The sequence below is a fragment of the Vidua macroura genome, chromosome 14, assembly GCF_024509145.1.
Source record: "Vidua macroura isolate BioBank_ID:100142 chromosome 14, ASM2450914v1, whole genome shotgun sequence".
Taxonomy (NCBI): Eukaryota; Metazoa; Chordata; class Aves; order Passeriformes; family Viduidae; genus Vidua; species Vidua macroura.
This window is the reverse complement of record NC_071584.1, coordinates 17,473,800-17,501,503: the sequence shown is the minus strand read 5'-3', so window position 1 is coordinate 17,501,503 and position 27,704 is coordinate 17,473,800. Positions and strand designations below refer to the sequence as shown.

Genomic DNA, 27,704 nt, shown 5'->3' with positions numbered 1-27,704 from the left:
CATTTAGAATACAATCAAAGCTTCTGCAAGTTTACTTGCTGCTACAAATATTCCACTGGTGTGTTTAAATTAGGGTTTTGTCAAGAGGTCTCTGAACACTTAAAGAAAAGGTTATGGTTTAAAATGAATGGAATCTCAACTAATTTCTAACAGTTTAATGACTTGCATTAACTAATATACAGCTGGACATCAGAGAGAAATGTTTTCTCCATCCAGCCAACAACTGTGCAAGTACAATGATGATAAAGAGAAGTTTTTACACATCTTAATCCTAACTGGGGATCCTAATGGGAAATGTCACCCCTGAATTTTCCCAGCCTCCCTAGAATCCAACGAAAAATAAATCAACAAAACCAAAGCATTCAGAACAACATTTGCCCTAATCTGGAAGTGGATTCTCAGTAAAAAAGAGAAACAACCTGAAGCAATTTTGGAGATGCTTAGGGCCAGAAAGCAAATCAGAAGGAAAACAAACCTCCTCAGAACCTCAACAAAAGAAGGATGTAGAATTTTACTGCAGTGATGTGACAAGGGATATTTGCTGTCCACCTTGAGAGGATGCTGCTATCAGAACACATGGGCATGAACAATAAACACGTGCTTGGTCACTGCGAGTTTCTTTCCCTGCTTGATTTAGAAACAGAATCTCTTGAAGCACCAGCCTGTGACAAAAGGAAGTACAACACAACCCTCCCTAATGTATTCTCACAACTGGACTGTAGTGTTGGGAACAGTGATTTTCTCAATGATAAAATAATGACACATGAAAATTAAGATATTTTACAATAAAGATATGAGAGCAAATCAGTTCAGCTAATCAGAGAGAGCTGTAAGAATATAGCAACTCAGAAAGATTCTAGAGTGACAGGGGTAGGTGAGTGTAAATGAACACAAATATTGAAGACATTTACTTTCCAGAAGAGATAGCTCTACAGACTCATATATTTAAACCCAAAGAAAAATGGATTAAACTAATGAACTTTCAAAGCTGACAACATTTTACTTTGTCAACAAGAAACCCACATGTGCATGCAAATACATACACGTCAGACTGCTAACACCTTTAATTTTTGCTCAGTAAAAAGTGGACACACTGTTTTAGAGAATCCCATCACACCAATCCTTCACATACACTGATCCTACACACTTCTATTTTGAAAATTCCTTGTTTTAATGCATTTTTGAGTGTGTGGCAGGACAGCAGCTCTCCACACAGGCAAGAACCTTTCTCAACAGCCTACTTGGCAGAGACTACGACACGCCTTTCAAAATACAAACATGTTTTAACCAACCAGAAGGAAGTTCAGGTTTGGCTACCAGAGATTCTACTCACTAGAGTACTTGTGATAATTTACTCAGGTATTTACCTGCTCTGGTTTTGCACTGCTAGAATTCCTGTTTCGTTTTTCAGCCTCACTACAATACTTGTGATGATTTTCTTTGCTATTTACCTGCTCCGGATTTGCAGTGCACTAGAATTCATGTCATGTCCTACAGCATTTTCTCTTAAATTTGACTTTAAACAGCATTTTAGGAGAGTTATTACGCTTTCAGAGATCTTACTCTAGCCCGTAGTGAGTGTCAGTGTCCATTTTTAATGACATTACAGACTCACGGACAGATCAGAGCAGCTGAACTCCTTGGCTGCAGTGGTGAGTATTGCTCAGTGTCGGGAGCAGCCCAGGTGAGCTGGAGCAGTGTGAACTCAGTGCCTCGTCCTTCTCCTCCCGAGAGAGCCACTGCAAATCTCTGCAAGCCACGAGGAAGCCTTACCTTGATGACGGAGGCCCCTGCCCTGGAGAGGGGGCTGTGCATCTGCGCCGCCGCGGCCATGTTGGCGATGGTGTTCAGATGGTTCATCTGGTTCATGGCCATGGCCACCGAGGCCGGGGGGAGGCTGACGGGGAGCAGGGGGTGCGGCATCATCATGAAGGGCAGGTCTATCCCTGCAGAGAGCACGGACACGTCACTCGGGCATCCTGAGGGCCACAACACCCACCATGTCACTGGGACACCCTGAGGGCCCACAACACCCACCATGTCACTGGGACACCCTGAGAGCCACAACATCCACTGTGTCACTGGGACACCCTGAGAGCTCACACCATCCACCATGTCACTGGGACACCCTGAGGGTCACAACATCCACCATGTCACTGGGACACCCTGAGGGCCACAACACCCACCATGTCACTGGGACACCCTGAGAGCTCACACCATCCACCACAGTCACTGAGACACCCTGAGGGCCACAACACCCACCATGTCACTGGGACACCCTGAGAGCCCACAATATCCACTGTGTCACTGAGACACCCCGAGGACCACAACATCCACCATGTCACTGGGACACCCTGAGAGCCACAACATCCACTGTGTCACTGAGACACCCCGAGGACCACAACATCCACCATGTCACTGGGACACCCTGAGAGCCACAACATCCACTGTGTCACTGAGACACCCCGAGGACCACAACATCCACCATGTCACTGGGACACCCTGAGAGCCACAACATCCACTGTGTCGCTGGGACACCCTGAGAGCCACAACATCCACCATGAACCTGGAACACCCTGAGGGCCACAACATCCACTGTGTCACTGGGACACCCTGAGTGCCCACATCCCACTGCAACATCCACCATCCACCATGTCCCCTGGGACACCCTGAGAGCCCACAACATCCACCATGTCATTGAGACACCTTGAGGGCCACAACATCCACCATATCCCTGGACACCCTGAGTGCCCACATCCCACTGCAACATCCACCATCCACCATGTCCCCTGGGACACCCTGGGAGTCACAACATTCCACCACATCACTGGGACACCCTGCAAGGGTGCCACATCCCACTCTAACACCCACCACTCAAACCCAACAGCAGCAAATCTTATCGGTTCTGGGGTTGCACAGCGGGTGATTGTCTGTGCAGCCCAGGAAAGGCTGGTTTGTGCTGGGGAGAGGAACACACAGCTGGGCAGTGACAGAAAATGAATATACGACTGCGCCAGTTCAGTGATCTCTTTAGTTAAGAGAAATAAAGAAGGAAAAAAAAAACACAAAACATGCATATAATTTGCATGTTTTCCAACATATCAATGTCGACAAATATTTATTACTTTATCTGATCATACACTTCTACCAAGACTTCTTCCTGTTACCACTTCTCAGCAATGTTATACTGAATTATTATATTCTGTTTTTTGAATCCAGAAGCCTGCGCCTTGGACTACAGACACCACTGAGCAATTGTACAGAAGGTCTGTGAACTGCAACATGTAATGAGAGGTTAAAATTGTTGCCAGAGGTTTTAATTTTCAAAATGTCACTTTAAATTGTCTTCTGCTATGGATATAAACCAATTTAAGAAGGGATGAAATTTATTTGTATCAACTTTCAGATCTTGACATTGCCAAAAAGGTGAAGTTACTGCTAGCAAGAATTGGATTCTCGTACTTCATTAATATCCATTTCAGCATGTGTATTACTTCTTGTACTTAGTAATGACTGCAGTGGAAATAAAGACTAAGATACCAATTCATTGAAAAAACTGTTCAGGTTATTGTGCATTCAGGAGTTTTTTAGAGAGACCACTTGAAGATAGCTACTATCGGGAATCCAAAATTAATTTTTCAGAAAAAAACCCCAAAAATGAGGACTCATTCTGCCAGACAAAAATGTCTTACTATTTTTCAAAATGACATTTAGATTAGAAATCCTCATTAAAAAATTCAGGTGCAAGTATTAAATAACACAAACATAGAGCTAGTCATTACCAATAGCCACTGAGATTGTTTATTGTTAAAAAGTTTCCAACTTTTGGGTTTATCCTAACTATTGCAAAGGAGAAGGCTAGTCACCATTTTGGTGCATGAGAGGACTAACAATAAAAAATACCACTGACTGACATATCTTATGTTATTCCTACAGAATTTGACTCCAATGATATCAAAACACCACAGTGCCCACCAGGAAAGGCAGAATTGCAATATTCCCAGCTCCCACACTATTCCTGTTAAACATGAGCGTATCATGATCAACAACTGTGATGTCTAATGACTCACTCTCTATTTTATATGATGATCCATGCCAATATTAATTATGATAGGCAATAAGCAATGCCCACATACATCTCCCTTCCCTTCAAACCACTCTGACAATCCCTCCAGTGCCTGCATCCACAAGCCTTTGTTCCCCTGCAGATCTCCCTTAACAGCCCAATAATCTTTCCTCATCCTCTATAGAGTTCCAAAACTCCCAGACACCATCTGGCCACATTGAGTTGTATGTCTACTTAAAGTCCAATTGACATGCAAACTAAATGCAAACTACAAACAGAATTTAACAGCACATCACCAGTTTTAAGACACAATCCGTCAAACATTTCAGAGGACTATGAGGAAAATATATCCTGCACTTGCAAATCATTGGGCATAATGTCTGACATCCAGTAAACCCTTTAACAGCCTATAGACATTCACCTACTACAAAATCCACTGGAAAATATCCTTAAGAGCAAAGAACACGACATGCTAGTGTGTAAAAGAAATCCAGGTATTGAATTATGCAAGAATATAAATTGAAAGGACAAACCTCAGAGAATTTGAGTCCTATGACCTGGTGATTTTTAACTACCGACACTTAATCCAAAATGCTCAGGTCCACACCTTCCCACAAACAAAGCAGGCTCATTTTGTAGGAATCATTTCAATAGCTCTCATTTTCTTGGGTCTGGGGCCTGGCAGAGGAGATTGAACTGACTACTCCAAAAATGGTGTTAAGTAGCCAGAAATGTCACTCATCCACTAAAACTAACACCAAAAATTAACTTTGAGAACTTGGAGAATAAAGAGCTTAAACAAGCAACAAGAGTTCATAAATAATGAGCTTTTCATTCTTCATCCACCATCAACTACAGGAATAACTTTACTCCTCACTAATTTTTAAAATGTTAATCCCAAACATCTTTCTTGGAACACTTTTTCCTTCCCTTCCTTCCCTCTCTGGGTGCACAGAAGTGGAACTGATGGCTTCCCACCTGCTCCCTTCCTAAGGGAAAGAAAAGAGATGGCTTTTTGGGGAGCTCCAAGTTCCAAATCCAGCCTGTGTCATTTTATTCCAGTTGTTTTGGATAGCTGGGTTCAGTGCATGGCCTTTTAATTGGACATCTTGCATTTATTCCTTGCTCTTGTATTTTATTTGGTGGGTCAGCATTTCCATCTGGAAGAGAATTTTCTCACATAGCTAAGATTTTAAGCAACTTTATGATTATTTTTCCTTTCAATCCATGCCATGGAAATGGCAATTAAAGACTGACAGTCCCAAACCCAGTGGTGAGTGACTGAGTATTCCAAGAGGGAATAGCCACTTGGACTTGGACTGATGGCAGAGGGTGGCTTGGACATGAGACACAAGTGCAGCTGGCAGTGGAAGGCCTGACCCTCCTGTCACTCACGTGTCTCCCATCATCTCTCCCCCCCCCCGAGGCTGGGAAGGAAGGCAAGCCCAGCTCCCAGCAGGGCTCTGGGCACTCTTTTTTTCCCAGCAGGATCCCGGTACGTACTGTTGGTGAGCAGGTGGTTCTGCTGGAGAGGGCTGAGCGGGTGTGCACTCCCAAGGCTGGACTGCCCTGACAGCGTGGGGTGACCAATGCTGTGCTGGGATCCTGTCGTGATGGGAGACTGCAGCTTGTCTTTGTCCCAGGAGGATTCACTCCCACCTGCAGAACAGGGCAAAGCAAACCATGAGTGGCATGCACCTTTATTCAGAGATATTTTGCTTGGTTGGCAATGAGTCAACGCTCCTTACCACAGCTGAGCACCTGGCACAGGTACAGCACCTGAACCTGCACCTGAATTTTTCAAGAAATAAATTAATAAAGAAGTATCAGGAAAAAAAAACTTTTAGACACTTTCAGCATCACCTACTTTCAAAATATTGGTTTGTAGAAACAGGAAAAGCTAAATGTTTGAGGATGAAATCATCAGTCATGATTAAATGAATTATCAGAACGGGAATATCTGAGAGTCACTATCTCCTGCTATCACAGGACACAAGGCCACCAGTCCCTGCCAGACATTGATCTGAGTCCACCCCTGTGCTCATCAGGTGTCTGCACTGTCACTGCTGGAGGCATTTGGCCATTCCCTTCCTCCAGTGTCACCACACTGCAGCTGGAATTCAGCCCTGAAGATTTACTACAGTTTATTTATTACAGTTGATCCTCGAGCTTGGTTATCTTTGAGCTCCCCCTCCACTGCTGGGCCTGACCCTGGGGATGGCCCATGTGAAACTCTTCACTTTGTGGCTTAAATGAGCCGGGCACAGGCTGTGCTTGGAAATCATCAATATCCAGCAATTTCAGTCCAGATATCTATTATGCATAGTAATTACTGTCTACAACAAACACAAAGTCTAGAAAACTGAGCACTTGGTGTCTCGAATCTCTGTCTGGTCTTCTGCAGCAATTTTAAAGACTGTAGTTGTTTCAGTATTACACACTAGAATAACAAATTCCTTTTAAACAGCACGTTAAGTAGACCATGTTAGTGAATCCCAAAATACATCTGGTCCACAAAACAGAACACCTAAAAAACAAGTTAGGCTGAACAATTCTAGAGTTAAAAGGTATTTTAAGATCACTCCCCTCTCAGGAGTCACTTAGATTATAGATTGTTAGAAAAACATGTAACTGCAGTATTGATTTTGTTTTGAATTTATGAACAAGGATCTCAATTAGAATAAGTAAATAGATTACTGGAGTGCAGCAGATAGAGGCAGCATGAAAAAAAACATTTTAATTGAATATGAAAGTAACAGAGAAATTCCATTCTTTATGACAACACTTGGCTAATAAACATGATTAATACTGCTAAATGCAAAAGTTTGAAAGATCAGTGATTGAGAAAAAAGGAAAACATTCCATCATTTTAGCACTATGTCCAAGCATGAATTACCTTCCTATAAAAGAGCTGTAATTTGTAAAATGATGAGTAATACACTGACAAAGAAAGATACACTAAATTATGCCATGTGATATAATGTAGCATGGCGTAGTGCAGTAATTAGAATTACTACAGTCAAGGCTGTGTCAGCATCTTTGTTATTTAATATACTGTATATCAGCTCTTTCAAATAACATTTGACTGCTATTTAGTGTGGAAGTTGTTCACTTTGACTATTGTGAATCTGGGGTGCTATTATTTGGTGCGTTTCAGAAGTTAAATGTGTGATTTATGAAGGACTTTCGGAGGTAATGTCGAGCATTTGATTTCAACAGTGAGTTTTAATTTTCTGCATACGCTTTTTCAACAAATTTAACGTTTACACTCCATTCTTCCTCAAAAAACACACATACTTTTCCATTAATTTTTTGCTTAGGAACACATTTTGTAGCTGTAATTTCACGTATCAGGGCACTGGCCCCAAAAATTGGGCCAAAGGTAGTTTGTTGGGATTTCTGAATGAAAAGAAAAAAACTGAGTCTTCATCTGAAAGTTTCCCTCTCCCTGTGTTCCTCTGCCCTGGGTAGTTCCAGCCCTAGGCACAGACGGTCTAAACTCAGCTCATTTAGTTAATTCTGGAAGTTTCTCTTGCCTTGCAGAGCCTCGTGGCCCTGAGGCTGCAATAGCAGAGCCCCCCCAGCTCTCTGAGCCCAGCTCTACAACAGCTGCACATGCTGCAGGAAAATTCCATTATTCCCAATTTACAGATGGAGAACTGCCCTGTGAAGAAAAGTGACTTGCTTAAGGAAACCCAAGAAATCTGCAATGGAAGGGGAAACTGAATTTAAATTATGTCACACAGTCCAAATCATTGGACCAGTTCTCTTTACAGATGGGGACAACAATAACTTTTCCCCTCTGCAAATTCCACTTGTAAATCTGCTCCAGTATTCAGTGCCAGCAACCCAAGAATAAATTGCAATACACTTATCTCTACAGACCATTCCTGTATTCTTATGTTCCCTATCACTCCTCCTTAGAGAAAGAAAAAAATACAGCTGAGTGCACGATGTATAATAAAAGTGATGTAAAATGAAATGCATCCTTAGCCTGCAGTGTCCCACAGATAACAGCTCCATCTCTCCATCTGGACTGCATTTCCTATGTAGTAGGAGGCCTCTTAAAAATGAAATAATAATTAGAGCAGTTCTTACCTAGAACTGCTCAGGTGTGAAGTGTTTTATAAGGACAGTGTGGTCAGCTCCAGCTGGGAAAGCTGAGGGGCAGAATTAGGAAGCTCCTGTTGAGGAAACTGAACTGGAAACGAGTCAGGGCTCCTGGTCCTACCCCTGGTGCCCTACAGCACAGACACCCTTGATCCATCCTACCCACAGTCCCTCTGCACAGTTAAAAAATAACCATTTACAAAAAAAATTTGCATTCTTCCCTGGAGTATCTATGCCCATACGGTAAGAAAAAGATTACATACAAATTTACAGCAAGCCTGAAGCAGATTCACAGTGAAAACCAAGTATGTGACATGCAAACCTGTGCTGGTACACTCAGTCCTTTAATTGCCATGCAGTGTTAAAAAAAGGTATTTATTTTTGAGCATACCATTTTCTTATTTGGTAACACAATTGTCAGCATGTTTGATCAGCAAATACATATCTGACATGCAACATATCAATGTGTATTTTCTAATTCTTTGTTGCCATAACAATTATAAGTGAATACATCCATAAAAACTGAATCTTTCTTAATGCTTCAAATTCATGTTTAACCACAATTTTTCAGATTTCTCTTCATCGCCATTTTTTGTCCAAACAGGTGCCATCCATAAGGCAAAGACATCACATTTTGATTTTTTTTTTTATTTTCAATTCTGTATTTTGTATGATGAGCTTACAGTACATACAGAGATGTATTTTAAGTAATTTCTTTAGGTATATAAAATATAAAGGGAAAAAAATATAGAAAAAATAAACATACACTCCTATGAAAAATGAGACAACAGGAAACTGCAATGGGACCTACCTCTTTTATATGAAGGGAAATAAAACTTATTTATTTTATATGAGAAAGAATATTTCATTTTAAAATACAAGTAACTTGATACATGAGTGTCATAGGAATATTATTACAGCACCCAGAAGTTATTTGTCAAAATGCCAATACATCATTTATACACTTTACCAAAAGCTTTATGTTTGATGCTCTTACCCACTACCCACATGACCTTCCCTCCAACAGAGAAAACTGAAGGACAGAAAGGCGATTTTTCCTTATCTTGTTTGCATTCTGGTCGATCTTGTCCCAGCACAGGCTGTTCTCAGCATTAGAGAAGGGAAAGACAGAAAGGACCTGCAGCCCCTGAGCTCCTGATGCTCGGCAGGTGCAGGCACAGAGCTCGTGGGCTCCTCACCAACACCTGGAGGAAGGGGGAAAGAAAAGAAGTCTGGGCTGCCTCCCCCACCCAGCTGAGAGCAGCAGAGCTGTGCTGCAGGCTCTGCCTTCAGAGCTGCAGCTGAAAGCACAACGGGGGTTAACAAAAGGCCTGAGTGTCTGCAGTGTCCAGGGAAATGAAGCAGGGCACACATAAAGATGGACCCCGTGTGGATTTGGGCACAGATTATTTGTGTAATAAAGGAAATCTGGGATTCACCAGTCTGAACAGGTTATTTCAGAGAAGTTATTTAGCAGTGCATGAATTAATGTTCAACCACGCAGAAATCAGGTGAATTTAGGAGTTAAATCACAGGTACCATGAACAAACAGGGAAAATCAGCCCAAGCAATACATTTACCTGCTGTCAGTGACAGACCTCCCACAGCCCCACTGGAAGGTGATTTACCATCACAAAGTGTCTCTGTTAAAGTTTAGTTTTATTTATTTGAAGGTAATGCAAGCAATAAGCTCAGCTTCAGTTTTTCTGAAAATGCTGCTACTCACCCATTATTAACTTTAGCAATTTTTTAAGGCAACTCTTAAATCCAGAAGTTTTCTAGCAATAAGCCTCTCTGTGCATTTCCATTCTTCAGAACAAAACCCCAAAATCTGTTGTTCGTTTGTTGGGTTTTTTTTTTTTTTGTGAAGACATATCTGTAGTGATTAAATCAGTGTCTTGGTTTTAGGTATTGAAAGATATCCAGAAAGTAATCACAGTTCAATTCGGTGACAGTTTCTTTTCATTTGGTTTCAAATTCATTTTATCAGCCTTAAATCTGTCTGGTTGAGCTAAATGAAATCCTCTCTGTCAGAGCTACCTTCAAATTCCACAACCACACTGTTTCAATCTATGTCTGTCATTTTACTTTTCCTTGTGATACATTCCAGAAAAATTGAACTCCAATTGTAAAAAGCAATACCATCTTCACTGGCCAATTTTATTCCCAAATTATTTTTAAGCACATTTTTCATCCTGTTGGGCATATTAAGCACAACAACAGCTGTGACGAAAAAAGTATTCCGTGCATTGCTATTTCAGCACTGGTAATTCCAAAGTATTTCTCACCTCTAACTTCTTGTGAGTGTCCAGCACATACAGGGCCTTTGAAAATTTTTGGATTATACAGAACCACATGATTCCCAAAATAACAAGAGGCCTTTTTGCCAACACTCCTAATCCCTGTGTTCCAGACTGTTTTACCAATACCCCAACCTCACCCTGACATTGGGAAAAATGGTCCCTTTCTTGGCCTACACAGAATATCTCCTGCAAAAACATTTCAGCCTACAACTTTCTGTCAACATTTTCGTGGTATCAACCTTTGAGTGTCCCAGGAAGACAAGATTAGGTCGAAAATTGAGACTCTCACTGCAGGAAGGTCAGGAAGACACCACCCAGCTTTCATTCCTGGTCAAGTGCCACCTTCCTGTCAGAAAACCATAAAACTGCTCTGGCTCAGGATTCTGACCCATTTAACCCCAAATTCTGTTCCTTGTATTGGCAGTAGATAATGTCATTTACAGAGGTCATGCAAAGGTGGACACTTTCTTTGGTCCCTTATTACTCCCAAATGAAATGCTCAACTTTAAAAATGGGAACAAGATTTTTAATCAGCCCCCCAAATCATTACAACCATCTGGAAATCTAAATGGCAGATCTGAAATGCATTTAAAGCTTTAATCCATGGATTTATCTGGCTGTGTGTATTTGGCTGTATCAACTTTTGGAGTGTACCCTACAAGAAAGCCATGAAAGTGTGTAGGGTAAGATTAAAGCTCGAGAAATCCAGTGATGGCTTTACTGGGCTACTTCCAAAAACTTATCAAGTGGTTCAGCAGATGTAATTACTGCTTAGCCCTGCCAAGGCTTTGAAATGTGCCCATTAATTCAGCAATTCCCAATCTGTCCATCAGTCAGTCATACTTAAAAAATATGTCTGTCAGGACTTAGGTGAAGTAATCTGTTGATAATTACACAATAAGAAGGCATCTGAAATCTGAGTATCATTTCTAAACTTTTTGAAAAGTCTTGATGACAGCAAAATCAAAGTTTATTTCACAGCAAACGGGACATTCAAGGTAACTGGGAATATGTCAGAATATTTGATGCCAATTTAATTAAGAACAATTAATTTCAGGAAGATACTTTTTGAAACTATAAAAGCAGGGTTGCAATATTTATCTAGGAACCCAACCATCCCTCCCAAAACATCAACTGCTTCCTTTAAAGTGAACAAAGAAACAAGGAGGTGGTAAATGAAATGTGCTCTGAGGTTCCCACGTGCTGATGGATGAGCCTGGTGCTGAAGCTCAGCCCCAGCCAAGTCTCCTCAGTGCCAGGGACCTTGGCAGGTGTGACTGTCCCTCCCTGGGCCTTTCCAGCCAAAACGAGATCTCACCATTACAGCCAGGTGCTGGTGTCCAGCACCTCAACAACAGGAAACCGCCTCCCTCTCTCACACCAGACAACAGCCATTCATCCCTGCAAACTGGATCCACAAAAATGCTCCTAAAATTCAACCAAGTGTTTTCTACTGCTTTCTGTGACCAGTGTAGATGAACAAACTGGCTGCATCAACTAAACTTCAGGATCACCTTCAGCACCTTCAGATGAACTCCAAAACACCAAACACACCTCAGCGGCTCAACTTCCACAACCACAGCACCCTGTAAAAGTTACATTTAGCAAGATGAAACATCAGATTTACAGAAAATTAGACATGAACTCTTATAACAATTGTCACTAAAATGCACTGGTACTCACAAACACCTCTCAGAGTTAGATACCTGTGCTTGCACTATGTGAAAAACACCCGATGTTATTTGAAGGTGTGTTTTGGGAGGGTTAACTTGGCATTTGCTGTCTTCCTCTGACAGCTCCTAGTTCTTGTAGTGGATTAAATATTAAGTTATAAAACTCTATTCAGTTTCTTCTACAGAACATGAAGTACATTTATTGCTAACATTTTTAGTAACAACTGTGTGACAACTGTTTTATTTTTCTATACAAAGATAAGAATGATGTACTAGAACACAGCATCTATTCTGGTTAAAGACCATCAACAAAAAACCTGTTTTCTACTGCAGGACTACAGCCTGCCTTCAGAAACACGTTCATTTCACAGACAGAAAGAAGGTCAAAATTCTGGTCTGTCATGTTTTTATTACTGTTGATGATGCACAAGCCAGAAATAAAACAGCTTAACTTTCAGATCTTGAATACAGTTTGCAGGGCTGCCTGCCAGAAAGGATGAAGTATACATCCCTCTGAAGTCCACTACTGCAGCCACCAGCAAGCAGGGAACCAGGATTTGTATTCCAGTGATGATAATCACCCACGCCCTCACTCACCACAATTTACAATTTTCTGCCTTTTTAAAAATTACTTAATATTTCCCCATATTTAACAACTTACTGGAAGAACCACTGAGATAAAATACTGTGTATTTTTACCATGACTCTAACTCAGCAGATAGTTTAGTTTCATTCTGAGAAGCTTTGAGAATATCTTGACATCCAGGGCAGACAGGTAACTACAAAATCAGATTATCTGAGCTTCAACAATTCATCATTTACCATTTCTTTGAAATAATTATCAAGAACAGTTCAAGTTACAGATGGCAATCTGCTGAGTTAATCTGCAGTGACATAAATGGATGATGTATTTATAATCTTTCCAAGATCTCCTAATACTAAGAGAACTCTATATAATGCAGAGTATGGCTTGAAAGCATTAAATAAAATCTGTGGCTTTAATGTACACCTGGACAGTTTTCCAAACTTCCAGCACCTGCACAAAACTCACTGGAGATGTGACCAGAGAATGAGAGGCTGCTGAGGGATGCCCAACACACTTTTACACAGAAGAAGGTCTCTAGTGAGATTTAGTGCCACAGTCCTGGTTTCCACAAAGGATCAGCGGCTGCAGCCTCTTGCACAGCCCCACCAAGGTGTGTCAGGATGGGAACTCAGGCCAGGCACACGTTCATTCCATTTCTTACATCTGACAGTTGACCCCTTGCACAAAATACTACTGACTTCCAAAAAACTGAGAGTGCTGCCAAAACCAGGAGAGCCCGTGGGTGAACCCAATTCACAGAAAAGGTCAGCAGGGACATCTACTGTGTTTCACTTAATGCCAGCCTAAAAATAACACTCAAAAAACCCTGGAACTACATTAGCAGCCAGCTTTGTACTTCTTTCACAACCACTTTCATTTGTGCTCACAGTAATATATGAACAGGCTCCTAGCACAGCACTTGGATCCACCTCACACATTTAATCCATCTTTGCTTTTCAGATCATTTTTCTCATTCTGCAAGCTTAGCCACTGGGTATTCCCACCACCTCTAGAATAATTCTCCTCCAGGAATACCAGTGGGAGTTTAGCATTAGCTTCTCTAAGGAGCAGGATCCAACCCCTAGAACTGACCAATAACGCCAAATAAACCATTCCTAAACTTGTTATTCTGTAAAGGATACTCTATGTCTTCAAGCTAGAATTTCTTTCTGAGCCACACAAAGCAATAAACAACAACTACCATCAGAACAAACATTATTAAAATGTTGATATTAATACCAGATAAAGTGAAACTATTTCTTAAGAAGAGAAAGTGAGAGGCTTCTGCAACAAAACAGAATAGCACAGTGCCAAGCTGAACTTAACTAAGCTTGAGGTTTTGGACAAGATTCATTTCTGCTTGTGGTATAAGTATGCACCACCTTGATTATCATTTAAAAAAATATTGACAGCTTGCCTTCTCATACCAATGCCTGGTAACAAATTCCAAATGTTTTGTCACATTTCTTGTGAGCAATGCCATCTGCCAGAGGTGGCATTTCATGGCTGTTTACCCTGACTCCCTCCAAGAATTCATCTGCCACTATCTAATGCTGCCTGAATAAAGGGGATTAAGACTCTGATGCAACAGAGACTATTGATAATTTGGTATAATTGGGAAGAAATGAAGATAAATGAGGTTGAGGATGGAGAGGCAATTAGTTGAGCTGCCTGTACAGCTGTGTACTCGGCCTGGCTCCCCTGGCCTTTTCTTTGGTGAGGTATGTGCAAATTAAACATAATGACAAATACACTCTTCCCAAAGCTCTTTACTTTGCGAAGCCTGAAGATCTGTTTTTTCACTTCTGAGATTCTGTGTGAAAATAAAAGAGACAGAGGACCACACTCTCTGCTGAGGTCTTTAAAGAGATGCACTTTGTCCCAGCACACCTGTGGCTCAGCACCTGTGGTTCCAGCTCAGCATTCCCAGTGTCCAAAGCCCAGGGCCAAAGGGTGAAGGATTTTGTCCCCTCAGTGCCACAGACAGCTTTGGTCATTCCACAGCTCCAGATGGCTTTGCTGCAAATATCCTCTATCCATGTCATTGCTCAAGCAACATCCCCTAACCATGATCCCCCCTAAAGCCAAGCCCCACAGTCTGTAGCTGAACCTCCACTTTATAAATTATGCCAGCTTTTAAAAATACTGGTCAAAAAAACCTTTGAAACTTCTAAAATGCACATTTTACTCTACAAAACATCTTGGAAGTGGTAGGAATTTTTAGTCCTAATACAAAAACAGCTACCCAGATAAAAGCCTTCATTCTAAGCTACATTATTCAGGTGAAGCCAAGTAATCAAGCTTGAATATCTTGAAAGATATTTAAATCTCAAGTGAACATGGTCAGACTACAAACCTCCAAATTAGAGGGCACAAATCTGCAGTCTGATTTGCAGTTCTCATTTCAAATATACTGAGATACATTCATACATATACATGTAGAAATGCCCCCATATGGGATTTAACATAAATGTAAAATAACATACATTTGCTACAAGAAATGTCACTACATGTTTCACATAAAACTCTGATAGTTTTTCATAAATGTCAAATAATGCAAGATCTCCTTTAGAAAGAAATCCAATATTTGCAGAGGCAGCTTTGGCTTACAGACATGTTTGCCCAACTACCCAGCACACGTTAATTTTCTGATTTCATGTACAGGTGATTTTATCCGAATTAGGTCTTATATGAAAGACTTCATAAAACTGCACTTCTCTCCTGCACCCATACAGTCATCAGTTATTTAAAAAATTATTTTATGGATTACTCAAAAAATGTTCCTCAGGTAAAGACAAAAGGCCAGTTTCAATGCACAGAGGAAATTTTAGAAGCCAAATATTACATATCTTAAAAGAATAACAATTTAGTAATTTATTTTGTAATGAATTTTCAACATAGCTACTTTTTATTATACAATACAAAGAGAACAAAAATTTACATTTTTTGTAAATTCTCAAAGCTAAAATCACTTGAAATGATCTCTTTTCAAACTCACAGAACTACAAAAGACAGTGTTTTTTTGCACATGAAAAACCTCACTCAACCTCAACACCGTGCTCTTCCCCACTACCTGGAGGTCAACCAACATATCAATTTTACTCTATCTAATGTACTTTTCATTTTGGATTAGATTTCTACAAAAGCCAAAAAAAAAAAAAAAAAAAAAAATAAATAAACACCCTCACTTTTTATGAGACAAACATGCCAAGAGGAAAAAAAAGATATATACTTAAGTTTATTTAAATTGACCTTGTTTTGCCTTTGTGAGGCTGAAAATTTGGCTGAGGTTAAACTGTTCCTTTATGGAAAATGGGAAAGAGAAGGGAATAGGGGAAGGGGAAGGGGAAGGGAAGGCACCCATGAAAATTTGACACTGGCATGAACAGGACAAAAAGCTGACAACAAATATTCTGTTTTCCACATTCATCTTGCCTTGTTTTCTCACTTCCACATTAAGACAATGCTCTAAAACTCCCTCTTCTTTCCCTTTTTCACACAGCCCTTCCTCACAGGTGGGTGCTCATTCTCTCTACATCCAAATGCTGTCCTCAATTCATAGGAAGTGACAGACTCACGATGACTGGAAGGGATTAGGGGAAGCTGATTCTAAGAAAATACCCTGTTTTTTATAGAATCCCTTCTCACTGCTGTTCAAATGCCTCTGTGATTAACAATGGGGCTAAAAATGAGTTCTGCTCTGTTTCTTCTCAATTCTGAAAATGAGAATCACCCAGTTTGAGACATCAAATCAGACATCAATTTGGACTCTATGATCTTCAAGGTCTTTTTCAAGTGATGTTTTTTTGATTCTACAGGTATAAGAGAAAATATACAATACACAACAGCCTTTTGACTGTTGCAGTTTCTTCTTGATTTCTTTATCCTCTACTTTTAAGTGATTGCTCATTTTCCCATTTTGTAATGGTACCTGAACTAATATTAAATAATATTTATAAGCTAAACCAAGAACTTGATTACAAAGATAACTGCAATTTCTCAAACACAAAGCCAGAACAGAAAAAGAACTAACTGAAGAAGCAGTTCTGCAATTTGCAGATGATTAAATTTTGAAGGTGAGATGTTGTATAACTGCACCAAGCATTTATTAAGCTGACTTGAAGAGCTGTAATTTGTGGTGTTTGCCCAGAAGAGCCAGCGCACAGCCGTAACTGATGATCAGGGATAATGGCCATGGATTTCAGCACATTTCCAGAGCTCCCTGCTATATGCTGAGAACAACAATATCAAAAGGTTCCTCTCTCCAGCACTGCTGGTGTCAAGGTTAATGAGCTAAAACTTGTTAAATTGATATTACCAAACTAATGACTTTTTTATAGGATACTGCATGGATTTTGACACACAGGCTAATGTGGAATATTGCTGGTCTTAATTGAATTAGAAGTTATTGCATGTATACAATTAAGATAACTAAAAATGGGGGAGCTGTGACCACACTGTTGTCACATACCTCATGTGCTTCAAATAATATAGAAATATAGAATCCCACACTGGTTTGGGTAGGAAGGAACCTTCAAGCCCATCCAGTGCCACCCCCTGCCATGGCAGGACACCTTCCACTGTCCCAGGTTGTTCCCAGCCCTGTCCAACCTGGCCTTGGACACTGCCAGGGATTGGGAGTTCATAATCTCTCTGGGCAACTTTGAACTTTTAAATAGGAAATTGTTTAAATAATACAAACATTTCTGAAAAATATTTTTACATCAACCATACCAAGTGTTAAGGAACAGGAAAACTAAATGCCTGGAGTCTCCATTCAAAATAGATGAACAACCAACAGGAAAAAAATTTAATGAATCATATTAAAAAGCAAGGAGCTTATGAAAAATAAATTACATTTGTAGATGATTAAATTTTGAAGGTGAGATGTTACATAACTGCACCAACCATTTATTTCAGTGCCATAACTGCATCTAATAAATAAAATACTTCCTTTAAATCCAAACTGCAGGTATACTGCTATCTGATGACTTGGATTTTCCATTTACATAGTACAGGGGCAAGGTCTGGGCTGTAATTATTTGAGGCAGAAAGAAGAGCTGGTAGTTAGCTGGAGAGAAAATCAGTATCAGCTGTGAGCAGTAGTACAATGCAAATATTTCCTCTACAGACAGAATCACTGAGTTTAAATTCAGAGAGGCTCATTAGAGATTACCCTCCCAAATATAAGATACCTGCAAGTTTCATGCAAATTCCCTTTTGTTTCAATAGTATTTTTGTATTAAAAGTTCAATCTCCCACTGACACAAAAATGCCATTTAACGTACAGGATATACCCAGGTATGCTTGGTGTTTAAAAAGTGAAATTGAAGATCTTACTTGTGCTGTTTTTCTCTAAATGACTTTTCTGCCTGGATCTTCGACTTTACAGAGAAAGGGAATAAAGTTGGACTCAGCTTCCAAAAAATATCTAATTTGTCAAAATCCAGAAAAATAGGAGAGGTGCTGCAAATGAGGGGGAATATTTCTCAAGGATGAAATGCCAAAATCCCCCTCACATCAATTTCTTAGAGACAGTCAATCAACAAACAGAACTTGCAAGACACTTCTTCCTACTGCCTTTCCAACTTCCATATGAAATATGAGAAAATGAATCACAATTTAACTAATATTATAAGCTTTATAGGAAAAGGGGGGGAAGGCAGCCTCTGATGGCCCATGAGATCAGTAATTGAATATACAGCTCTTACAGTTTCACTAGTCCTGGAGTTTCACTGTCTCCATCCTTCAAACCTGAGCGTCTTCTTAAAAAGAAGAATCTATTCTAATTTTTATATTGCACAAGTGTAGAATACAGCAAACCCCCCCCCTCAATTTTTAACATTTTAAATATCAATGCCTGTCTGATCTTAAAGGGAAGCTCAACATTTATGTCTTGTCTTGGTGATAAAGTTCATGAATATATAATGAGAGTGGAACAACTCTGCTACTGATTAAATGTCAAAAAAGGTTTTATTGTCAAATATATTGTAAATACAGAAGATATACAACAAAGAGCATTAATTGCAGATAGCTGTGTACAGCTTAAAAAATGCACAGCATCAAGACGGGAAATGCTGATTTTCAGTTTCAGCTATCAATTTTAATTTACCTTCAGAATGTTCCTTCAGTCAACATGTACGGAGAGAATGAACCATAAAATGGCCAAACTCAACTGAACTCAATGTTCCCCATTCAAGGGCAAATGTTAGTCTATATCCTAGGCATACACAGCAGAATTACCCAAAATTCTGGATCCTTATTAGAATTTGTCTAAACTTTTGTGAAGATTTAAAAGAAATACAACGTGAAAATCTGCTGAGGACAGAGGGAAGGCTGGAACAGCCATCCTCAGCTCAGAGTGGGGTTTAACTGCCTGCTTAAATTTAAAATATAAAAACAAAAAAATATCTAGAGTCTGCAGCAGACTGCAGGTGAAAACAGGTCAGCAGGATCCTGCTGCCAGGACATGCCAGGAGAATGTTTCCAGGAGATCAGTGTCTGTACAATGGGAGGAATTCTCTGTCTCCATCCCTGGCACACTCCTGCCCAGAACACCGGCCTTGACCGAGGCACTGCCCTGGGCGGGGAGCAGGAGGATCTGAATCACCTGGAGAGGGGCCAGGGCAGCACAGGGAGAACTGAGCAGGGATGAGGAAACCCTCAGTGTGAGTCCTGCAGGACAGCAGGTTGTTCAGTGGAGGGAAGGGACAACAGGCAGGAGCTCACTAATTGTCTTCACTAGACAAAGATCATGTTCAGTCATAAAGAGGAATAAATTGTTCTCTGCACCTGCAGTGTACAGGACAAGATGCAGCAAGGAACTTTTAACAAGGAAGACTCAGGGAAACATGAGGAAAAATGGCCATGATCAGAAAGCCTATGAAATTTCTAAAATTAAGCTGGGCAACTGTCAGTCAGATCTGAGGCTGGCAGAGTTGGAGTATGGTAAGGAAACAAGTCTGCAGGTGCTGGGTTTGATGATCCTGAACACCACCGAGTGCAGCAGGAGACCAGAGGCAGAGGCAGAGGCACCCTGCAGGGTGGAACTGTCCTGAACCCACCCTTCTGCCTGAGCCAGGTGTGAGCAACGTGAGCCTGCAGCCTGCAGGTACAGCCTGCAGTGCCCACCCACAACAGCAGCACCACCCTGCACTGTGGAACCTTCCTCTAACACACAGCTGGCCAATAAATACAGATCAGTCAGGTACCAGGTAGCAAAACACTGGTTGGATTTCCAAAATAATAAAGCACTTGAAACTTGTATTAAAAATCCAGGCATTTTTCCTTTAGATTATGGCAAATTAGCAGCTTCAATTATACGGTGCCAATAACATTTTCTTCTCCTTGACTAAATGGACCACGTTTTAATACTCTTCAGTGATCTTATTAATTTAAATTAACCTTCTAAAAATTAAGAATAAGAATTTCACTTGAGGAAAAGATGTTGCAGCCATGGAAATTAAAGCCTCTGGTGGATAAAGGTAAATTTACTCTTGGTCTGAGACAACACTGCTGGTCTTTCCTAATTGTATCTATAATGATCTGATAAACTGCTGCTCTTGTATACAGTCAAGGGTTAGGTTTTTTAAAAAGGAGCTAAAAACACAGACTACCCACCTGTATCTATTTTTAATTTGGTAATGACTGTACTTGCTAAAATTCTACCAAAATGTCACTCACAGCTTTGGATTCCAGCTTTTTTTAAACAGAATATGGAGCAGAAAGCATAACCTATTATGCAAAACTGTCAGATGCTTACTGTAAAATCACAGAAATAAATGCATAATCCTGATTTTCTCACAGATCAAAACTTCATTAAAGGAAAATAAAACTTGAATCTAAATGCTGAAGAGAGCCAAGGTATGCTATAAAAAGTAGTAGGGCTCTGATCTATGTGTGTCCTGCTTACCCACACAGCCCCTGCTGCACAACTAAGGGATGCCTTGTACTCTGTGGGTGCAAGGAGAGGCAGAATTACTGGAGACCACGGTGACTTCTGTCTCATCAAATTCACAGATCAGCCAGACATTTCAACAGCACCAACTGTTGCAAGGAAAACTGCTACCGAATCTCAGCTGCAGAAATGTCAGCTCAGGGCACGCCGCACAAATCTAGTGCTGAATCCTTAACTACAAACCCACGGTCTGAAAATTTTGGGGGGGATTAATGCTACTCCTTTAAGCGAGAAAACATTCCAAATAATCACACCACAAACACTTCTTGCCTCAAACATAAATTAACTGTATGTTAGAGGAGTTTTTTTAAAAATCTGATTAAAATTGTCTTTCATGAGACTCCTGCTGTTGGCAGCTGTATCACTATCAATGACATCCTTTGGGGGACTCTCAGCATGTGGCCCACATCAAAGGTAATATGCCAGTTTTCATCCTAACTTATATGTGCCTTAACAAGAACAGGAATGTTCCAGACTTTACAATGTAATTAAAATACAGAAGTACTCTCTATTGTTAAAATATCATTAATGTGAGATTGAAGTGGACTCACTACTCTTAACAAAGGCAACTATCACTAATACTTGCTTTTACTGGAATTCTGTACAGGATTCCTCCCATCCTTACACCCTGCAATGGGAAATTAAACCAACAGAGTTTGAACATGTTACTTTGTGCAAAATGACCAGCAGATGAGATTCTGTGGAAACAAGAGTACATACAAGGACCTGGGAGTGGGGGGGAAAATAAAATATGTATCTGAAATAAGGCATTTCCCTATCCTTGCACTGTGGAAAACCTGCAAATCCCTGAGCACTCCTGGCACCCCACACTGCCAGAGCTCTGCTGGTCACCCGTGGATGCTGCCTGATCCTGGCTCTGCTTTTGCTTTTTCCAAGGATGTTTTAACATAAAATTCAAGTTGCATTTCAGAAGGGGAGAGCTGGATCATGCTTTTCCCCTCCCTTGCCTTTCTGACCCCAGGCAGAGGTGCCTCCTCACCTTGTGACTGCAGGGACAACCCTCTCCACACCGTGTCCTTCAGCAGCCACAGGACCCTACTAAAACATCTCAACTGCAATGCTTTTCCTTTTAAAGTGTGGGGCCATCCAATCTGCTTTGGTCTTCATAAAATTTTATTCAGAAAGTCCTAAATTTGGTGTGTTCCTGATCAGTATCAGTCCCCACAGTGCTGTGGAGCCCCTGTGCCTTGCAGATGAACACGAGACCTTGTCTTAATGGGGACACTTGAGAGCCACCTGCTTTCCTTCAGCACACTGGTAGGGGCCACAGATTTCAGCTACTACCAACAAAAATGAGAATTATAACCAAGGAAAAAATGTAGCCCTGGCTCTAGAGAGGCCAAAATGATTTATGACATCAAGACCTAGTAAAAAGAGTAATACTCTGAGGGGACTGTGTGAGCTCAGCCCTCACTCACATCTTCTGTGCCCACTCCTAATTACTTCATTTACGACTGGAAAAGTGTTTTAACAGACAAAATTAATTATTTTGAATAATCCTTCTGAAATATGATATGCATTTTAATTGTATGCATCCCATCATTAATTAAAGTTCTTTACCGTTTGGTGCATTCAAAGATTGTACCAGTGACAAAGCAACAACTATAAGAAGATTTTTTTTACTAAAACTAAAAAAACAGCTGAAGGGTTAATATACTCTTGTGACACACTTAAAGTAATGCTAAAATGTTTTCATTTGAGTTTTTACTAGACATTATTTTTCCACTCTTTAAAATCAATCTCTTTGTTCCAGGAACACATTTCCTGTCAATAAAATGAAAAATGATATAGATTTAGGAGGATAGTGGTCTCAGCGTAGCATCTCTCATATTATTATTCCAGTATCATCTGTTACAAAGTAAGACCAATTCCCACATCTAATTACAAACAGGATTTCAGAGTCATTAAACAAAATACATTTCCATTAGTGCTGCTGTAAGAAGATAGGGGAAAAAATGAAGATTAGTTCATGCTGCACCTCTGTTTTTCAAGCTTTGAAGATTTAGACCTCTGCACTCTGAGACTATAAATTTGTAAAGGATCTGAAAGGTGACAGACATGTGAAAGCTCTCAATTCTCCTCCGTTTAGCCATACCATTTACATTTTCTCATTAGTTTATCTTTTGCTGCACTTAGTTCTGCTAGCAGATATGGCAAGAATCTGGAGAGGTTGTTTATGATCACGCCGTGGGCACCCAGGGGTATTTGATTTGGTGTTAGGCAGGGCTTTTTAATAGATATGAATCTTTAATAGATATGAATCTATAGATTTGTTCCAACAAAAGTTAGAAATTGTAGTAAGGAATCCTGTCTTTATAAAAAAAAAGTACTTTATTCTGAGAAAAAGAAGGAACAACAGTTCTTTGACTTCAAATAAGATAACCAAAATATACCGAGGAAACAGATTGTGTGAGATGTTTAACTGCTGAAATATAAACTTACAAGTATATATATTCTCCATTTGTAAACACTTAGCAGTATCTAATACCTAATTGTCATGAATCCATTTAAAATATGCCCTTGGGAATTACCCGCTCAAAAAGCATTCACACAACCCAGAGCTTCAAGAGTTAATAACAACTTTTTCTAAAAAAGAAGCCAATATAAGATATAACTTAAATTTGCTTGATCTTTAAACCAGTTTACATTAGCTCAGGATGTTATATAAACACAGTTAATTTCATCATGTGTAAGATAATCATCAGAAACCTGAAAGACAATTCCTCTCACAGAAAGAGATATCTCAGTTACAGAGAAAAGGATTTAATTTTCAAAACTCTTCTGGACTTCTATCTCCTTTATTAGGTTTAAAACTAAAGCCAGAGCTACTTCACATTTCTCAGAGTTGGGTGTCAGTAAATCAAAATATGTAAATATTAGCTGATGGGTCAAAATTATGTGTGAATCGTTATCTACATTTACTATAAAGTATTTATGTTCAAATTTAAATGAATACTTTAAAAAATACAGTTAAATTATTCACATGCATTCAATAGGTAACTGCTTAAGAGTGTATCTAAAATGGGACATTAAGGTAAGTTTGCAAGTAAAACATTCACTTTTGCACTCCACTGAAAATGAGGTTCACTAAAGCCTTTTAAAATTCTTGGTACTAAACCTTACCCAGTGCTGGGGTAACACAGCACAGAATATCCACTGACACTCTCCAAAATACCACAATTTCCCAAAGAAATGGGTATCTGCATCTTATTTCCAAGCTTCCCACATGGAGACTGGGTTCTTGGGATGACTGAGGGGGCCCTGGGAAGCATCCCACTAGGAAGGAACAGGAGAGAAAACAGCGCAGTGCAAACGAGGCACAACTGAGCCAAACAAACAGCATCTCGCTTCCTGGTTCGTGCTTGAGGAGTTGTATCTTAAAAATAAAACAGCACATCCACCCCTTCCTCCAGGATTATCAGTGCCTGGCCCCAGGGAGGCATCACTGACACCATCCACAGGGAATTCTCTGCTCCTGTCACTCCCCAGTCAGGGATCTTTCCTGACAAGCAGCACCTGGGAAAGCTTTTTAAAGCCCCCATGTCATGAGAATGTTTGAGTTCCTTCACTCCATTTTCACTGGAAAAGCTTAAATAAACTTCACCATCACCTCCATGTGGGTTCAACAAAGTTCCACGAAAGCACAGCTCCAAGGCTAAGCATGGAAGCACATCCTGAAATGCACCAAGTGTCACCATGCCCTGAATCTCCTTCGGGTGTGACGTCCCCGGGTGAAACTCCCCTGTGCAGATCCTGTCCCCACAACAGAGGCCAAACATCCCCTGTGTGCCTCCTCACCTTCCCACCTTCATCCTCACCATCACCAGCTCAGGTACTGCCTACAAAAATAGCACAGAGGTCCCAATTTTTAGGATAAAAATGTTTTAAGGTATCTGCTCAGGCTGGAGTAGAGTCTGGTTTTTGGATGAGACAGCACAAAAACCAAAACATGTTAAATTCTCTCTTGCTTCAAGACTGCACATATCCCTCCTGGCCAAAGGACAATTTAAGAAAATTCGTAACTATTTCAGAAAATGCGTAACTCTCTGCTCAAGTAACACAAAAATACTTGCCTTAACAACAGGAAAAATTACTTCATGAAATCTACATGGTACTCAAGCATTAAAAAAACCTGGTCTGTGGTCCTGTCATTTTTGCATTCTTACAATAAAATAACAGCCTTGGCATCCTGCTTTTTAGAGAAAAGACCTACCTCTTTTGACTTTTCAAGCACTTGAAAATTTTAAAAGAGAAAAACTAAAAAATGCTGACCGTGTAATAGCTGGGTATTCATGGTGGGTGGAGAACATGAAAGGTTACAATATGGATCTGTGCCTACGCGTTTCTTTTCAACTTGAGCAGCATCCTCCTGCTTCTGCTAACTCGGCAATCATACAGCTGACAGATTTCTGGGTTTTCTAAATAATGCATGGGATTTTCTTTTAACGTGTCAGTGCAAAAGTATCAATTCTGCCCCTGTGTCGTTTGTGATGCTGATTTTCCTTGACAGCATTCCATTAAACCAATGAGTTTTTTCCCTCCTGATGGTTCCTTAAATATTCCTCCGAGTGATGTATTTGTGGTTTTTTAAACAGATTGTGAAGGATGTTTGCATTTGTGAGAAAACTGCATGGCAGGTACTGAAGGGAAAGAAGGATAAAAAGATAACACTTTTTTTTTTTTTTTTTCTATGAGAGAGCTTTTTCTCTGATCCTCATATGCCAAAAGCTTGTGTGTTTTTCCTTTCTTTTCTGCCTAACTTAGCTCCTTGTCTGGAAATTAAGCAACAAGCCTCTACATACAGAATAACATTTTGACTTCCTAAGGAAATACCACTGAAACACTTAGTACTGTTTGATATCTCTCCTGGGAAAGCAAAACACATTTCTTAAATCATGCATGCTAACTCCAAAAGCCACCAGAAGGAAATACCTGCTTTATTCTTTGCTCTGAGGCTCTGCACACACAGCTCCTGTCACGACTGCCAGGCACTGATCCTTCCTGGCTCAGGCAGCTTGAGGGACCTCCAGGCAGCATCACCCAGTCTCTATTTTACAATCTATCCTATCTCACACTTGTACACATCACCTGCTGCCATGCCATTACAAAGAAAAGCTCAGATTTCAGCGAAGTTCCAAATCCCCCGAAGCAATGACATGCTCATTTCCAGAACACACTTCACCTGGTTTTAGTGCTGCACCACGATGAAGGAGCTCATCTTTGTCAACACCTCTGTGCAACCAGAGAGCTTTTGTTCTATTTATCTTATTTCTACAGAGCAACAGACCTGGCTGTGTGGCTGGGCTGGGAGTGAGCAGGAGTCAGCTCCAGCTGCTCACTCCAGCCCTTCCTCACTTCCCAAGAGGAGCAAAAAGGCCACAACCACTCCTGGCAAGCCTCAGGTGCCACCAGCAAAGTGTCCTCTCCAAGGACTCACCTGGAGGAGCCAAAGAAGGAGGAACAGATCACAAAAGACTGGGAATGTGAGATTCCAGAGGGATGGATTTCTCCCGTATCCAGGCACTTCTGTCCCAAACTACCTGGTTCTCCAAATTCAGCCTTCCTGCCCAGTTACCATCCCAAGATGCAGAGGGACACCAAACCCCAAGGAACAGCCAGCCCAGGTCAGCTGGCCTGTGGGGCCAGAGAGGCTCCAGTGCCAGATTAAAGAGGAGATTTTCAACTGCCAGAGAAGTTTTGCTTCAACACTTCATATGATGAGTAGGAAGGTGCAAAAAAATCTCTTTCTCTTCTGAGAGAGAGAGTGGAAGGAGGACATCAATGTTCAAATGTATAACAGCATTCTTCACAGCACTGTGAACTAAAGCATTGGTTCAATTTAAAAAAATCTGCGAATTAAACTTTTTGGGGAATTTTTCCCCCTATATTTTCAGTATTAACTCTTGCAGCATTTGTTTTTAGTACGTTATTTAGAATATCCCAGTACCAAACTCCACCACTAATGAGATTATGGTAACATCATGAAAAGGAGGTAGGACCCGATGGCAAAAAAACACCAGCTGGATTAGAAACAGGAAAAGAAGTGGCACATTTATCCCCTGCTTCCTTAGACACTTTTGTAAGGTTCAATTCCACACCTGCAATTTGCTAGAGAACAATATAATATCTGAGGAATTAGTCACTGATCGTGTTAAATTGAGTTAAGAGCTCAGATTTTAAACTGACAGGACAAATTCTGGCTTCAGACAGACAATTCTTAAAAGTTTCCATCATCATAATGATGCACAGAGGAAGAAACTGCAGAAGTGACAGGCTAGGCGTCAGTAAGAAGCAAACCCAAAATTATTTCATACTTCACCAGATACAGATGGGGATTGAGATGAATATGCCAAGACATCCTCAACACTTTTTTTTATTATACTAATGGCCTGTATATAATGACACACTTGCAAAAAAAAATCTGGCAATAAAGCTTCAGGACTTAATACTGCTCAATTACATTTTTAATTCAAAATAAACAACAGCAAAAAGAGAGTATTCCACTCATCTATCAGATTGTGGGACGAGCAGGAAGGCACATACCCAAAAGTGAAATTATTTAGTGACATTGTAGGAAGTCAATGTGTAACACCAAGGTAAAATCCCAACTTAATTGTTTTAAGAAAAACTGCAACCCTTTGAGTCTTTGTTACTGTAAAAAGAAAAAAAAAATCAAAGGAAGCAAAAGGTCCTCGGCTCTGTACAACCATATTTCTGATTTGACAGCTACAATTATAATCATTCAGACATCTATTTCCCACAAACTCTCCACAGCCATAACCTTTAGTGATTAATTATAAAGTTCCAGGAGCAATAGTACACAGACTAATTTCCTAAAACAATAAAACACAGAATTTCTCATTTGGAGCTAAATGAAACACGAACAGGTTGTTATTCATGCTGAAATCTAGATGCAGAGTCATGTTGCAGCCATTACAGAAGCTATTAAACACAACCTCAAATCAAAGAAACTGTAGGTCTCTCTCCT

The 27,704-nt window shown here is 40.3% G+C and overlaps 1 protein-coding gene across 4 annotated transcripts in view; it reads right to left on the bottom strand.

Moving 5' to 3' along the window:
* DACH2 (dachshund family transcription factor 2) overlaps positions 1-27,704 on the bottom strand; it is a 247,527-nt gene that overhangs the window by 55,684 nt on the left and 164,139 nt on the right. For all 4 annotated transcript variants that reach the window (XM_053990141.1, XM_053990143.1, XM_053990142.1 and 1 more), the window contains exons 4-5: positions 5,570-5,725; positions 1,774-1,946 (exon numbers count right to left, since the gene is read on the bottom strand). In XM_053990141.1, coding sequence (XP_053846116.1) covers positions 1,774-1,946; positions 5,570-5,725 — 329 coding nt within the window. The remainder of the gene's footprint in view (positions 1-1,773; positions 1,947-5,569; positions 5,726-27,704) is intronic.